Raw genomic sequence first — 18,072 nt, 5'->3', positions numbered from 1 at the left:
GATCTATTTGTATCAGGCAGTTCCATGCATTAGTAATCACACACACATATGTTCTTCAGTATAATTTAAAAAATTTTTCTTTTGTTTCTTTGTCTTTTCCAGTTCACCATGCCACTCCTTTTTAGGTAATGGTGTCTATCTAAGGCCACTGGACTTGAGTACAACAACTATGCACATAATCTACTCTTCTTAGTTCTGGTTTCTAGGAGTCTGTGTTTTTCAAAAACAGTCTAAAACTTTCTCTTAACCTCTGATGTCCCAAGCAGTAGGACAGTTTTTCAAGACTCCATATTTATGGACTTTCTCTATTATCATTAATTTCTGCTTGAAGATCATCCAGTTTCCTGCTAAGCTCATCTACTTATCATAATAACTTATCAATGAAATAAACAATTGAAAATATCCACAATTATTTTCAACTGTAACCAACCATTTCCCCCAGACTTACTATTTAGTAGACATGTCAGCTTTCCTTGTGGTGTGATCTTTCTAACATTGGTTGTCAATTTTCTCAGTGCCTGCAGTGTTAGTCAGGATATCTTGCTAGCTGATGAAATGAACAAGTCCAATGTGTTAGGGGTTTAACACATACAACTTTATTTTTTGAGGACATCCATCCAATGCATGTGGAAGAGGAGGCTCTCTTAACTTCTTCCATTGTGTGGTTACATAATTTCCAGGGCTTCTTGTCTTCCATGGATTAAGTTCAACTGGCCAGAGTGGTGGGGAGAGAGGGTAGAGGACATCAAGTAGGCTGTAAAGATTGTGCCTAGAAGAGGTATGTTCCATCTCCTTGGTCAGACTCAGTCTTACAGTCCCACTAACTATAGGTGAGACTTGAAAATGTAAATATATCTGTGTGTTTAGGAGGAGGAAGAACTCAGTTTAGTAAACATAGCCTTGTCTCTGTCATTTATATCCATTGATTGTCAGATGAACTTCAGGTATGCAGTGGGAAGGGGGAGAAGTGGTGGGAGAACTCAGGATATTTTGTGGCTCTCCTGGTCTCTCTGAGACACTGTGAGCGCTGGATCCTGGTTTGCTCTTTGTTTGCCTCTTTCAGAACCCTCATTAAGTAGATCATCAGGTTTTATTTTAGACTCATAAGAGAGAAGCAAATGAGCCTTTCTGAGTTCCTTCCATGTTTTCTAGTCATCCCCGTATCAGTAGTAAGGATGAAGAGAGGGACATTAGTATCTGCATCTTAGTGGATTGGTACAGAGATTTGAATGCCCTCCCTTCCAGACTCAGTCTGTGGCCCAGAACTGTCCAAACACATTCCTGAAAGCTGCCTTAAGATTTGCTGGGATGACATCAAGAACCTGACATGGAAATCAAATGAGTAATGCATTTTTTTGCTTATTCCTTGAGTTTGTACAGAGTTCTTCTGGCCTGTCAAGAGACATTGCTGTTAGGACACAGCAGGTGGGGGACCTGGTGAGTTAATCTTCCAGGGAAGGACAGATCTTGCTGGATTTATTCCACAAAGTCACTGAATTTATTGCCTTCACTTGGATGTTTATAATAGAATTAAGAACTGTGTCCTGTTTGAGAAAGAGGCTGTGAGTTTCCTTAGACTTATGCTTGTTTCTGAAAAGTAAATATTGATTTGTCTGTAAATGGAGCCGAAAGAGATCTGTTCATGGGTCCATGTCCTGAGAGCTGGGTGAGATCAGTTTCCTTGCTGCTGCCTTTGGAGGAGTCTGAGGAAGTCTGTGCACTCTATGTTTATCCAGCCAACTACTGCCCACTAGAACGTATTTCTGAGACTGTAAGATCACACTTTTCTACAAGTCTTTTTTCTGTTGTCGGGCAAATACTGCTTTGGTTAGTATCACCACCTTCACTTTCCTTTTGCACCATCATCTTTTTTCTCAGCCAAATGGATTACATAGTTCACCTACCCCCTCCTCATCCTGCAACTCCTAGTATTTTCTCCATATTTATGAGTCTGTTTCTCTTTTGTTGTTGTTGCTTATTTGTTCATTCATTAGCTTAAGTGTTTTTTTAGATTCCACATATAAATGAAATCATATGGTATTTATCTTTCCCTATTTGACTCATTTCACTTAGTATAATACTCTCTAAGTCTATTTGTGTTGTCACAAATGGCAAGATTTCATTCTTTTTTATGGCCAAGTCATATTCCATTGTGTAGATATATACCACATCTTCTTTATCCATTTGTCTATCAAAGGATATTTAGGTTGCTTCCCATCTTATATATTTATATATATTTATATAACATATATATATGTATAACATGCTATGTGCTCCATATGTCACATTATAGATGTTATATATGTACTTCATATTATGTTATATATATACTTTATATATCAAGTATATATATATATACTGTACTTTATATATATACATATGTGTGTATGTATGTGTGTATATATATATACACACATACACACATTTCCACAGCCTTCTGATATCTGTTGTTGCTGTTGATAAGTATACTACCAGTCAACTGCTATTCCTTTGTAAGTAATGAATCATCTCTCTTGCTGTATTCAGAGCACCTCATCTTTAAGGTTCTGGAATGTTAGCATATGTGTAGGTTGTTAAAAAAATAGATTTGAGAGCACAGAAATAAGCCCATGTTTATATGGTCAATTAATCTACAATAAAAGAAACAAAAACAAAAAATATACAATGGGAAAAGACAGTCTGTTCAATAAATGGTATTAGGACAACTAGCAAAAAAGTTCTTACATCATACACAAAAGTATAATCAAATTAGATTAAAGACGTAAATGTAAGACCTAAAAACATAATTCTACTACAGGAGAACATAGGCAGTAATCTCTTGTACATAACCTTAGCAATATTTTTCTGGATATGTCTCTCTACACTAGGGAAACAAAAGCAAAAATGAACAATTGGGACTACATCAAACTAAAAACTCTTGCACAGTGAAGGAAACCATCAACATTACAAAAAGGCAGCCTACTGAATAGGAGAAGATATTTGTAAATAACATATCCAATAAGGGGTTAATACCCAAAATACATAAATAACTCATACAACTCAAAATCAATAAAACAATCTGATTTAAAAATGGGGAGAGCTCTGCATAAAGAGCTTTCCAAAGAAGACATACAGATAACCAACAGACACATAAAAAGATGCTTGACAACACTAATTATCAAGAAAATACAAATCAGAACCACAGTGAGGTATCACCCTGCATCAGCCACGAGGGCTGGTATCAAAAAGACAAGAAATAACAAGTGTCAGCAAGAAAATGGAGAAAAAGGAACCCTCATACACTGTTGGTGGGAATGTAAAGTGGCAAAACCACTGTACAAAAGAGTATGGAAGGTCCTAAAAATTTTAAAATAGAAATACCATATATGGACCACATCTTCCTTATCCATTCATCCGTTGAAGAACTTTTGTAGCAACATGGACGGGACTGGAAGAGATTATGCTGAGTGAAATAAGTCAAGCAGAGAGAGTCAATTATCATATGGTTTCACATATTTGTGGAGCATAACAAATAGCATGGAGGACAAGGGGCGTTAGAGAGGAGTAGGGAATTTGGGTAAATTGGAAGGGGAGGTGAACCATGAGAGACTATGGACTCTGAAAAACAGTCTGAGGGGTTTGAAGTGGCGGAGGGGGTGGGAGGTTGGGGTACCAGGTGGTGGGTATTATAGAGGGCACAGCTTGCATGGAGCACTGGGTGTGGTGAAAAAATAATGAATACTGTTTTTCTAAAAATAAATAAATTGGAAAAATAAAAAAATTAAAAAAAAAAGAAATACCATATAATGTAATAATTCCACTTCTGGGTATTTACTCAAGGAAAACAAAAACACTAATTCAAAAAGATAGATGCACCCCTATTTTTTTTTAAATTTATTTTTAGCATAACAGTATTCATTATTTTTGCACCACACCCAGTGCTTCATGCAATCTGTGCAATTATATTATATAATATATTATATTATATAAGAGATTTATTATTAGATATTAGATATATAATATTAGATATTAGATATATGATATTAGATTTATTATTATGATTATTACTTGTGTTATTCTTGCTGTGACTTTATGTAAAGTTTTAGTCTCCCTCTGTAAGATGACAGAAGCCATTTTTTAATGTACATATTTCAGATGTAGTGCCTTGTCAAAGTAGGGTAAAAATATTTGTTCAATGAAAAAGTAAAAGTAATTTTATCCTTACAACAAATCTGTGTTGGAAAGTTTGTTATGCCTATATTTCAGGTGAGGGAATTGTGGTTCTGAGAGCTGATGAACTTTCTTCAAGGAAAAGCAATGAGAAAGTAGTAGAACAAGAGTTCAAATAGAAACCTCCAATTATCTCTTCCCAGTATCCCTATGATCTGACAGTGAAAAGGGATTATTCATTTATAAGAAACACGGGGGCCAGGGTATTTTGCCCAGAGTGAACTGTATGCTCGCTCTAGCAACATTCTTTCACTGAATGATGATTCACCCATGAAATAGTTTTCTTTATTTAGCATATCTATCACTCTATTTGATGCTGACAAGGTCCTTGGCACTTCAGGCAGGATCTCCAAGTAGCAAGGCAGAGGTGGGAGCAGAAGAGTAGTTAGTGCATGCAGGAAACAAGATTATATTCTATCTACATTCCTGTCCTGAATTCTCTTCCAGTAGTTGTGGGCAGGAAAGTCTAAGACCTAGAACCAGACTGCACTTGCTCTCCTCTCTGCAAAATTCCTGTGCTCAAAGCCTGAAAGATCCTACATTTAGCCTGAGAATCCCTATCATAAGACACATCTGGGAAGGTCCACAGGAGTGGTGATCTTTTAAGTTCTACTGTGCACTACTTCAGAGTGGGGGCTGTACTGGTGGCAGTTACACTTGTTTGCAAGGAAACAATGCCAAGTGTTTCTGTGTGGAAGGTAAAAATTGTTAATGGTTGATCTTTCTGCAACCACAGTTAGATAACAGAGTTTAGACCAAGAACGGCCATGAAGGTGAAACCTTGGACATGGGACCTATGTGTGTAAATGGCTCCGCCCAGGGATTTGCTTGGATGCAAACCATGGATGCTCCCACTGCAGGAGAAGGACTCACAGGAAATGTGCTCTCTGACCCCTTGGTTGCCCATGGTTCATGCTCCTCTGAGATCCATGCTCCTTTTATGGCTGGAGGTGTCCCTGTGTCACCTCTTCCACAGAGTTATAGGGCTGAGGAGAGTTTAGTCAGTTCTTCACCATAAGAGCATGCACATAAATTTTCCTGGAGAAGATTCTCATCACACAGTTTCCTTACCTTTCTTTTCTCAAGGTTTCTTTATTTAGACTTCTCAAGAACCTCCGACCTCTCTTTATTTTATTGACAGTGCTGAATCAAACCTTTTACAGTATATTCTCTTGGGAAACAGACCGTAGGACTTCAGGCCCTAGTGCTTAACAAGAAAACCAACTCCCATGAGCAATGGGGAGAGGGACCACAGTGGAGGCAGAGTTCATAATACCAGCATCCAGAGCCCTTGGAGGGGCTGGTTTAGTGCTTTCTCCAGCATCCAGAAACAGCAGCAGTGCAGCCTTCTGAAGCTGGTGAGTCTCAAGCTGGACCAAGCAGGATGATTGTGAGGAAGGAGATAATGAGGAGAGGAGGGACTCCAGGACCTTAGTATGCAAAGCAAAAAGAACTCTTTCAGTAGGACCTGGTATACATGCTCACCCTGCCAAGATGCTTAGATCTGGTATAAGGCTGAATGGCAGAAACTGACCTAATGCTGTTAGAGGTGAGGCTGAGTCATTTTGTGTCCATCCAGGTTTTTTTTTGAGTCTGTAGACTCAAAGACCCCCGCCCTCCACCAACCCCATATCGTGGCTGGGACACCAAGACCCCAAGACCTTCCTTTCTGTGCTCATCTAAATTCATCTATGAGCCAGGTGATGGGCTTGGGCTTGGGTATTCTGTTGTAATTTGTTTAGGCAAGGCTTATGTGATCTTTCCAGACTGTCAATATATCACTGGCAGAGACCATGTTTGTTCAATAGCACTTAGAACAAGGATCACCCGTCTGTAGATGTCAGTCTGCCAGTACAAATGAATGGAGCTTAGTATTGAATATCAGAGCAATGCCCCAGATGGCCAACGAGTCCTCATTTCTCAGATTAGGAGACCTCAGTGAAACTGAGGAGAATGCAGAGAGGAAGGATGGTCCCAGCTTTTAAGGAATTTACTAACAGAGATGAAAGTATATTACCACCTGTCAGAAAATATCAGTATTACAGGAGTTAAAAGGTCATTGGTGATGTTCTGGACTCCAATCTCTCTGCCCACTCAACCTCTCTTACACTAAACTCTGTAGGTCTCACCACACTTCAGATATATCCTTCTTCTTTGCCTGCAATAGCTTTCCTTCAGATGTTCATCACTTTTCCTTTGGACTCCTCAGGGCTCCTCAGAAGCTTCCACCCTTCTGTGTGATCCCCTGTGTCCAATCAACCACATCACTTCCCAGTCTCAAATCCTCTGTGCTTCCTTACAGTGTACATGATCATGCCTTTTCTCAGGCGGACCTCACACAGTTGCGCCTGCACACCTTACCCATGTCTCCTGACACTCTGCTCTCCTGCCTGCTTCCCCCAAGAACGTAGGATCTACCAGCCCCTAGCATCTTTCCACAAATATGTTTCTCCTCTTGCCATTGCCTACAAAGAGAGTCCTCCTTTCCCAGGAGAATGTGGCCTCATTTTTGTATCCTTCTCTGATGCTCTCAGCTAACAGTGTCTCTTGGCCCAATAGGGCCTCAGGAAATCATAGACCTTTTTTTCTCCCCACAACAACATCTGAAGTTAAATATCATTTATTGATTTCATGTGAGGAACATATACATCACAGAATTTAAATAGCTCTCAGGGTCCTTTAATGTGTGTAACAGGCTTCATTTCTGTTTGAAGCTAAATTTTCTTTCTTTTTTTTTGTTTCTTTTTGATTTGAAAATGACTTGTTTATTTAAAAAGTGATAAAAAACTGATAATTTTGTATCTCATGCCATTCACTTAACACTGTAGTATAGCCATTTTTATGTTGCTATAATCACCGTAACATTTTTTTAAAGATTTTATTTATTTATTCAATTTATTTATTTTTAGAAAAACAGTATTCATTATTTTTTCACCACACCCAGTGCTCCATGCAATCCGTGCCCTCTATAATACCCACCACCTGGTACCCCAACCTCCCACCCACCCCCCCCGCCACTTCAAACCCCTCAGGTTGTTTTTCAGAGTCCATAGTCTCTTATGGTTCACCTCCCCATCCAATTTACCCCAACTCCCTTCTCCTCTCTAACACCCCTTGTTTTCAATCATATCACATTGCTTTGTTCATCTGTGTATTTGCTCTTTCTGACTATTTGTAAGATCATCTTTATTACCACAAGTATACTGTCTTATAAGTGCGTGTAAGTCAGTTTTCCTCTATTAGTTTTTGCCTGATGCATACTATACATTTGTATGCCTAACATTAAGACTACGTATACGGAAGGGTATACGGAAGTCACTGACCATTTTCTTGCTTATTCAAGAGATCAGGTTATGCCAAGGATATAGACCTTAAGGTTTATGGAAAGGACAAGGCTTTACTGAAAAGGCAGTTATGTTTTCTATCCTTTTTATGTCTCTGATTCACATTGAGAGTCATTTCCTAATCACATATGAAAATACAAGGCAGAGTCGATGCATAATTGTCCCTACTTTATTTTAGTCCTTGAATCTTTGGTTTGTTTTAAAGCCCTTTAATGAGTAGAAAGTGTGTGAAGTGTGTTTTTGTGTGTGTGTTCACATGCTTACACGCACATGTGTGTGTATGTGTGTGTGTTGTATAACCTATATTTGGGAAGTCTGGGATATTCAAATATTCAAAATGAAAATCTTATCCAATCTATTGGCTCCTATCTTCTGTGGTAGCTAGTCTGATGCCTTGTTTTCCAAATTTATTCTTTTTGAAGAGATTTATCAGGTACCACGGGTGAACAGGATCAGTAATCCCACCTATACTGTTGAGTTGCTACCAGGGATCCCTCTCCTAGTTTACTCTGACTCCCTTGCTGTTTTCTGATTCTTTGGCTGGGACAGCCCTTACTGTTACTCTTCTTTGTACTTGACCACTCTGTTCTTTTTTTAATGGTGAGGGAAATAAGATGGTTTCCAAAGAAAGAAATAACTAAATAAAGCAGAGGAGTATATAGAGCATAGATTCCACACGGGTAGAATAATTGGATTTTGGCCACAAGGGATCACAGATAATGTTGCTTACCAGATAAATGAATTCTGTATAGGTTTATATACCTGAAGCATTAGTTCCAAATCTACTTTTGGTGAATCTACTGGTATACCCCTCAGTACTAACTGTCTGGTGTACCCCTCAGTACTGACTGTCTCTGTTACCAGAATATGAAATTTATAGGTGTTTCTAAAGAATCCAAGCCAAAGAAATACTCTAGAACATCACAAAGAGAAAACACAGCAAATAACTCAGGAAGAGTGATAAACTCTATGCTTTTAATAGTGAAATTCTCTTTGGGACTAGAAGATATTACTGCTTTTAGATAGAGTTAAGGGATGCCCTACCTTTAATCCAATATTCTTACAGAATGAAAATTAGAAACCCTGAAGTCAGGCCTTGTTTGAGTCAATGGAGTAGAGGCTGGGGTTTTCTGGAAACTTCAGTTCTGCTTAGTTCTGCTAAACAAAACCCTCATAATTTATTCCTTCTAAATTCCAAAGGAAGGTAGGGCTTAGTTAAAATTGTGCTTGAGGCTAAATAACGTATAGTGGCTGAAAGCAGAGAATTTAGTCAGACTCTTTTGTCATAGTCCTGGTTTCACCACTTACTGGCTGTCTAATTTTGATCGAACTACTTTGCTCCTCTGCCTGTTCCTTTTAATTACCTGGAAAATTAGGATAATGATATTATTTACTCTTAAGTGTTTTATAAAATTAAATGTGATAGTGAATATAAACTTTCAGCATAATGTGTAGCACGTGATAACTTCTCAGTTAAAGGTTAGCAATTATTGAGATGGGATGATGATGATGATTTGAAAACTTGAGCCGGGTTAAAAGCCCTGATGAAAACCCGAGTTTTAATACATGTAGAACACATATGTGATGAGCACTGGGTGTTATATGCAGCTAATGAATTGTTGAACACTACATCAAAAACTAATAATGTACTTACTATATGCTGGCTAACTGAATATAATAAGAAAAAAAGAGAAAAAAAGAACACATACTTGATATGATGATGTATTTTTGTCCTACTTTTTAAGGGACTCTGGATTTTTAGCTTGTTCAGGATACTTTATATGGCTTCACCCAGCAACTACTCCACTGCTCCTGTTTCTGAATTTCTCCTCATCTGCTTCCCTAATTACCAGAGTTGGCAGCACTGGCTGTCCCTGCCCCTCAGCCTCCTCTTCCTTCTGGCCATGGGGGTCAATGTCACTCTGCTGATCACCATCTGGCTGGAGGCCTCTCTTCATGAGCCCATGTACTACCTGCTCAGCCTCCTCTCCCTGTTGGATATTGTGCTCTGCCTGACGGTCATCCCCAAGGTCCTGGCCATCTTCTGGTTTGATTTCAGGTCCATCAGCTTTTCAGCCTGCTTCCTCCAGATGTTCATCATGAATTGCTTCCTTGCCATGGAGTCCTGCATATTCATGGTCATGGCCTATGACCGCTATGTGGCCATCTGCCACCCACTACGATACCCATCCATCATCACTGACCAATTTGTGGTTAGAGCTACCATATTTGTTGTGGCCCGGAATGGCTTCGTTTTTCTTCCTGTTCCAGTTCTTTCTTCTCGGCTCAGATACTGTGCAGAGAACATCATCAAGAATTGTATCTGCACTAACCTGTCTGTGTCCAAACTCTCCTGTGATGACATCACCTTCAACCGGCTCTACCAGTTTGTGGCAGGCTGGACCCTACTGGGCTCAGACCTCATCCTTATTGTTCTGTCCTACTCCTTCATCCTGAAAGCTGTGCTAAGGATCAAAGCTGAGGGTGCTGCAGCCAAGGCCCTGAGCACATGTGGTTCCCACTTTATTCTCATCCTCTTCTTCAGCACAGTCCTGCTGGTTCTGGTCATCACTAACGTGGCCAGGAAGAAGATTCCCCCAGATGTCCCCATCCTGCTCAACATCCTGCACCACCTCATCCCCCCAGCTCTGAACCCCATTGTTTATGGTGTGAGAACCAAGGAGATCAAACAGGGAATCCAGAAGCTGCTGAGAAGGTTGTAAGAGGTAAAATGGATCAGATCCACCTTTGGAAATGTTAGTAGAATTCAGGAATTATTTTTATGTTGGAAAGGAAATTTTACTATTTAATCCCAGAATGGATTCTGATTCTTTTTATCTCAGACAACAATGAAAAGATTCTGTGAATCCTTGTTTCCTCCTGCTTCAAAGGAAACCATCTTTCCTGGATTCTGTGGTCACTTGCAAATTTGCCCTGACTGACTCCTTATCTGAGGGTCTTGCCAAGCCTTAGCCAAGTGGAGCTGGATTGGAGTGGGAGTGTTCAGCCCCAAAGAAACAAACTTTATAGTTAAAGAAATCTGCCTGTCCCGATTTGCAAAGAACACAGATGACTCTCCTGCCTCCTGTTTCAGACATGGCTTTTGTGTTGTGAGGGGTTGATTGGGCTGAAGTAAGGACATTCAATCAGAATTTTGATCTTTGGCATTGAGTGCTTTATTGTGAATATCTCTGACTCTCTTTGTTGGCACCTGTGGCAGATGTGTCATCTCCTGGCTCCTCAGATCCTTAACAGGGATTGACCCTATTAAGATTTTCCATTTGTGCAACTTCCTTGGGAGCATCTTCTCCTACTCACCCTCCCTCCTTCCTTCCCTTCCTCCTTTCCATCCTTCCTTCCTTCCTTCCTTCTGTCCATCCTCTCTCTCTCTCTATCTCTCCCACTCTCTCTTTTTTTTCCTTCCTTCCTTCCTAAGATTTTTTGTTCAGATTTTTATTTGTAGAGGAGGTAGAAAATCTTTTAGGATTTTTTTTTGTGGGGGGGGGTAGACTTGTATTGTTTGAAGTGTCTTATGTTCTTTACTTCATTTTATTCATGACTCTGTAATCCTCACTTTATCCCATATACCTCCTACAAGGAACTTAGAATGCTACATCACATTTCAGACACCATCCCTCCCCAACTATGACCTGTGCATCCTAGGCACAACTCAGCTGTCCAGTTCATTCCTTCTATTGCCATATTTGCTTCGACCTTCAGCCTGGGCTTGTATAGCTGTTGACAGTTTTTCCAGGATGACATAGAAGCTCCAGACTCTGATTTTCATGAACAAATGTGTTCCGCTATTTTGCTATCCCCTTCATGATGCCACATGTTAGTCTAATGTTTCCAAGGAACATTTTATAATAACTACCTGTCTCTTTTGTGGATGAAAATTAAGAGTTTGTAGTCTGTTATTTTACCAAGCATCATTTTTTGTGACTGTCTTTATTTTTAATTTTTTTCCAATTTATTTATTTTCAGAAAAACATTATTATTTTTTCACCACACCCAGTGCTCCATGCAAGCCGTGCCCTCTATAATACCCACTACCTGGTACCCCAACCTCCCACCCCCCCGCCACTTCAAACCCCTCAGACTGTTTTTCAGAGTCCATAGTCTCTTCTTCTTTCTTTCTTCTCTTCTTTCTTTACCCCTTCCAATTTACCCAAATTCCCTACTCCTCTCTAACGCACCTTGTCCTCCATGCTATTTGTTATGCTCCACAAATAAGTGAAACCATATGATAATTGACTCTCTCTGCTTGACTTATTTCACTCAGCATAATCTCTTCCAGTCCCGTCCATGTTGCTACAAAAGTTGGGTATTCATCCTTTCTGTTGGAGGCATAATACTCCATAGTGTATATGGACCACATCTTCCTTATCCATTCGTCCGTTGAAGGGCATCTTGGTTCTTTCCATAGTTTGGCGACCATGGCCATTGCTGCTATAAACATTGGGGTACAGATGGCCCTTCTTTTCACGACATCTGTATCTTTGGGGTAAATACCCAGGAGTGCAATTGCAGGGTCATAGGGGAGCTCTATTTTTAATTTACCAAGCATCATTTGAAGAACATTCCCATTGGACTATCCTACTTTCTTTTGTGTCAGAACTTTTCTTGGGGTGCCTGGGTGGCTCAGTCAGCTAAGTTATGATCCCAAGGTCCTGGGATTGAGCCCTGCATTGGGTTTCCTGCTTCTCCTTCTCTCTCTGCCACTCTTCCTTGTTGTTCTCTCTTTCTCTCTCTCTCTCTGTCAAATAAACAAGTAAAATCTTAAAAAAACAGAAAAACTAAACAAAAAATATTTTCTTTGATGAATGACTTATATTTAAACTTAATACTTCTGTACTATTTTAAAAAGTTATATATTTTGCAGCTGTGATCCTCTTTTCTTCCTTAGAGACCTCTATGTTTTGGTTCTAACAGACTTTCAGACTTATCTCAAACTTTCTTTGTTTCCCCTACTGAGCTAAAGCAAACTGCTCACTTTTCCCTGAACATCCCCTTTTTGTGTTTGCTGTAATCATTATTCATTTGACCCTTTCAAGACGAACCTTCATTTACCAGTATCATTACTGCTGAACCCCATATTTCCCATGAGGTTGAAGTCAAGCAGCACTTTGCACAGGGGGACTTCTTTTAATGACTCTCACCTGGAATCGCTAGTCTAGCATCTTTAGTATCTATATGCCTTTCTCTGATGGTGTCATGAGTTTCTTTTTGGTTGAGAGACTATTTTATTCATCTTTTTATTCTGCATGTTTAATTTTATGCTTCCTTATGTAGAAGACGTTAGAATAAAGATACATCAAATAAGGTGGAACATTTCATTAGTGCATATCTTGTCCCTCCCGTCCTTTGAAAACTACTAAGGAACAATGATCAAATCTTATTGTAATATGTGTTTTTATAGTACCTAATACAGAGACTATTTTTAGCCAACAATAAATGGAATTTATATGAAGAATCACCCTCAGGTTGGAATAATCAGAGTAATTGGGATTTGATTCTTAGATAGACCAATCTGGCCAAATTTGCCAATTCACATTTTATGAGCTTTGGCTAAACTTCTTTCTTTACCTTGAAAATGGTGATAATGATCCTTATCTCTTAACATTGTCTTGAAGAGTAAATAGACTAAGTATGAAAAATTTTTCTCAGTACCTTGAATGTACATACCTTAATTACATAAACATTAAATGAATTGTTATTATTATTTTCCTAAGCACACTGCTTTCCCCGCTGCCCTCTGAGTATGAGGCAGGTTATTGTTTCACACCTCATTTTCCTTGAAGTAGCAGATATTTGTGTCATTTTGTCTTCCTCTAGCTTTATAGTCATTTTATTACTAATACATTTCCTTGAGAAATCTTTTATATATGCGACGGTTACTTTTGAAACTCCAAACTATTTGGTGCTCCATAAATCTGTCAGTCAGGAATATTCTATTCATATCTATTTCAATCTGGGTATGCCAAAAGGCTACCTACAAGTGTACCTTCTGGAACTGCAAAGGTCGCCATGGGTGATACATGACTATGAAACCATCTAGTGCTCACCTCCTTTGAGGCTCACTGGCTTCCAATGTCACCTGTCCCCCAAAGCTGCCTCCATGTTTCCATCTGGGACAGTGAAGGGGGAAAGGCTCTGGCACACCGGTCATGAAACAACAGTCTGCTTTCATCACACCCAGACAGCTGTTGTAGTACATTATCTTACTGACTTGCGGCCACATGGTATGCAGATACTTGATTGCTTTGCAGACCCAGGGCAGTAGAAAGGAATATCACTCTCAGTTTACCTGTAAAGTAACCAAAGAAATAAACAGAGCCTAAATTCTGTACCACTTATTTTCTACAGGTCCCACGGAGTTCTTACTTTAGTCCAATTCCCCTTTTCTAGGCTATAAGGCTCCTGCAATTTCTCTCAGAACCAGCTATGACTTGGCACTTCATCTGAGAAAAGCTGCAAAGCTATGATTCTCTGCTTTGGAGTTGTTCTCAGTAGAAAAGAGTGATGGTATCATTCTTTGGTCTCATCACCATTGTTTGTATGCCTTTCTCTTTTCTGTTATGATTTCATCTGTGTGTATTATATTTCCTAATTTAGACTCTTCCTGAGTGAGGGCTTCTGGTTCTGGCACATGGATGCTACATAAACCAGATGGTAGCAGGAATCTGGGATCTTCCCTTCTGTGCAGGAAGAGGTGGCAGGGTTAGAAGAATAAAGTAGAGCAGCATTACCTCAGTCCTAGGCAATAATCAGGGGCAGTGGTAGCATAGCTAGTGAGGTGAGGGTAATATCAAACCCAAGATTCCCTTTGGAAGAAATAGAGACAAGTTCAAAGCAAAAGAGGCAGTGTCTTACCCAGCTATGTCCCATCATCTGAAATGTGATGACAAACCCAGTCATGGAACTCAGACCTTGTGGAAGTGAGAGAGAGAGAACCGTGTCCAGCCTCTTCTCCAACTCCCTCACTCCTATTTCTGGTACCTAGAAGTTTTCCACAGAATTTCCCCTTTACTGCTGTGTATACTCAGATGAAGCCTATACTCATCAACAAGTTAGGTTTTCATGTTCTTATCATGCCTCTCATTAATAATAATTTTTTGAAGTGTCCATTTAATTGGCTATTTCCAATTAAGCCACTGCACTGTGGGTAATAGAGGAAATGATATGTCCATAACATGCTAGTTGCATGGCCCATTTTTGTACAGTGGCCATAATGAGATGACCCTAGTTTAAGGATAATATTAAACTCTCATTTAATCATAATTTTTCTAAGAGTATACTTAAGACCTGAAATAAATATCTCTCTGTTCTAAGTCTAGAAATATTTGTTTTTCAAATGTATGTGCTCTTTATTTAGAAGCACCCTTCTCCCAAAAGTTTTCCTCAACTCTGTCCTTGTTAACTGCTATTCCTATATTAGATTTTTCTTCTCTGTTTTCTCTGCTTTCTTCTCTGCCTCCTCTCCTGAGAATATGTACCTTAGGGTCTATGTTCAGATGGCTAAAATAGTTTTAACCTCTGTGGGCTGTGGGGAGGGAAGAGACAGGATGGGCCGTAGGGCCTTAAAAATAGCCTTCGGAGCCTCTGAAGGGCTTGGCTAGGTGGTGCAGTAAATAGTCATAAATAACAGCGTAGAGTACAGCCTCCTCAAGCTGGTAGGTCTGGTTTGGAGGCAGGAAAATCGTGAAGATACAAATGACACAGCATGTTGGCCTTCAGGTATTCAGTATTCAATATGAGCAGGGAGAAGGAATTCTTTTGGTAGAATTGTAGCAGGCCTGTTGCCACAGATTCCAGTTCTATCAAGTGGTCTGAATCTGGTGCATCACTGCTTTGAACCACTGCTTGAACCTAAGATCAAGACCTGAACTGAGATAAAGAGTTGGATGCTGACCTGACTGAGCTACCCATGTGCCCCCATATCATTGCTTTTATTTAGGAGCAAATTTTTTCTAGTATAAGCTATACCCTTCCCATTTAGAAAAGCTGAGATCAGGGTGAGTGCTCTTGAATGAAATCTATATCTTCATTATTGCTTATGGCAGCTAGAGGCCCAGAGTTGATTTCCTCAACTGCAATCCTGATTCCCTACAGAAGATTGCCATAGAAGCACTAAATTGGATAGGACTGGTAATCCCAGTTGCCTTGATTACTCCCTCTTAGCCATACGCTCTCATCCTGCCTTGTCTCCCAGTGCTCTTTCTTGCTTCTCTCACTGGGACAGAATAGATTTCTATTATTCATGTTACCATGTTCCCCAGAAGACTGAATGTGGAGTCAATTCCTCATTTTTGGTTCACTGTAAAGGAAAAAGAACATAATGACTGGAAATGAAGCAGATGAATTTATAGGAATAGATTTATTTCTTTAGGGTAAGTGGAATCTAGTCACAGGTAAGTTTGTATGGTCTAAGAGGACAAACAGTTTTGTCTGGATTTATGTTTGAAGCTATAGCTGTAACCTTGAGTCTACCCTCTGAACTTCCACTCCGTTGTCACCCTTTGTTAACAAAACCTAGTTCCAGGCCCTGAATATATCTTATGTGGAAGAATGGTGTTCCTATAGACCACATTTGGAGATACCTAGATATTATGGTATTATTTACTGACTAGTAACTCTGACTCAAAACAAAATTTGATCACCTCACTGGTTTAAGTTAGGGGTCAGGGCAAGAGTGACAATCTAACTTGAGTCGGGGAGGTAGGGGTTGCTGGAAAGTCCTAATCTCTGATAGAAGTATCTATGTTATCTAAGCTGGGAGCTCTGGATGTGTTGATTATCTCTGTCCTTAATCATTCCCATCCTGAAGTTTGAAAGATCAATTTACTAAATAATCTCTAAAGGAAATTTGATGGGGAGTATTGAAAAAGAAAATAAACTGTAAATTGAGCTGACCCAGGGTCAAATGAATGGAATTTCCATAAATAACCCAAGATATAGATACTATTTGCCAATACAAAAAGTGAATTCATGTTAAGCAAAATAGAAAGAGGAATGTTTAGTTTCCCAGAACTCTAGATACAATGTCCAATACAGTATACATCCAGTCCACATGTGGTGATCAGTGCTTGAAATGTGGCTAGTCAGAATTAGGATGTGCTGCATGTATAAAATGTGCCTGATTTTGAAGACTTTGAATGAAAAAACAAAAAGAATGTCAAAGCTCTTTAACAGGTTTTCAGATTGATACATGTTGAAGTGATAACACTTTGGATATATTGAGGTAAATAACATATTAAAATTAATTTCATGTATTTCCTTTGAGTTTTTTAAGGTAGCTACTAGAGATGCAAAATTATGTATGTGGCTCACAATGTATTTCTGTTGGAATTGCTGCTAGAGATTATATAGCAAATATAGAAACTGATAGGCAATGTTATTGATTAGGCAATATGGAGAAACAAATATATTTTTTCCAATTTCAAAATCTGCCTTCAAATATTTACACTTAATTTACCTTCTTACCTCTCAGGAAAGACAGGGAAGTTGGCTTTAGGAGGGTTGAACACTGATTAGGACCATTGTCCTTGTTTTTTTTTTTTTTTTTCTTTTTTCTTTTCAGCGTAACAGAATTCATTGTTTTTTTTTGTTTTTGTTTTTGTTTTTCCCAATTTATTTATTTTCAGAAAAACAGTATTCATTATTTTTTCACCACACCCAGTGCTCCATGCAAGAATTCATTGTTTTTGCACCACACCCAGTGCTCCATGCAATATGTGCCCTCTCTAATACCCACCACCTGGTTCCCCCAAGCCCCCACCCCCGCCCCGTCAAAACCCTCAGATTGTTTTTCAGAGTCCATAGTCTCTCATGGTTCACCTCCCCTTCCAATTTCCCTCAACTCCCTTCTCCTCTCCATCTCCCAGGACCACTGCCATTGTTGATAAAAACTGGCTTATTTTGGGTATCCTCAAAGCATGGAAAACAAAGTGTCACTGAACATGTCACTCAGCATTTTGAGATAAGCCTTAGCATGGCAGCCATATAAAGTTTATCTCAGAAATGTCTTAAATGCTCATAACTGGTTAGGGTGTACCAGGCCAGGAGTCCATGTGAACCTGGGTTCAGTGTTTGTGACTGGGTTTGTGACTGATGGATAATCCACATGGAATCAGATGAAGATAGCTGTTGTTACTACCCCTCACTCTTTGGTAGTAGTGTTGGACTAAAACTGCCAACTCCTGCAATTTCTTGTTCTTATCCCTACTGCTTGCCCAAGATATTATGAGACTTTTTCATACCTTCTTGTCTTAAAGTATATTCTTTTTTAGACTTCTCTAAGATGCTATTTCCTATATAAATGATAGCCATGACTCTACTGAAGTCTTTTTTTATTGTGTTATGTTAGTCACCATAAAATATATCATTAGTTTTTGATGTATTGAAGTCTTTAGGTATTTCATGTTGATGCATGTTGATTTCTCCTTTCCCTGTGATGTCATCTCTTGGAAGAGGAACGGGGGTATGCATTTGTGCAAGGCTTATGGTTGATCTGCTCTAT

The 18,072-nt window shown here is 39.3% G+C and overlaps 1 protein-coding gene across 1 annotated transcript; it reads left to right on the top strand.

Annotated features, from left to right (window-relative positions):
* Positions 1-9,322: 9,322 nt before the first annotated feature.
* On the top strand, positions 9,323-10,276 carry LOC122914240 (olfactory receptor 56A4-like). Its single transcript, XM_044260870.1, has one exon. It carries the CDS (start codon positions 9,335-9,337, stop codon positions 10,274-10,276), a length of 942 nt encoding a protein of 313 aa, XP_044116805.1. The 5' UTR covers positions 9,323-9,334.
* The last annotated feature ends 7,796 nt before the right edge of the window (positions 10,277-18,072 follow it).

The sequence above is a fragment of the Neovison vison genome, chromosome 7 (assembly GCF_020171115.1).
Source record: "Neovison vison isolate M4711 chromosome 7, ASM_NN_V1, whole genome shotgun sequence".
NCBI lineage: Eukaryota > Metazoa > Chordata > Mammalia > Carnivora > Mustelidae > Neogale > Neogale vison.
The sequence above is the reverse complement of the archived record's forward strand: the minus strand, read 5'-3'. Positions and strand labels throughout refer to the sequence as shown.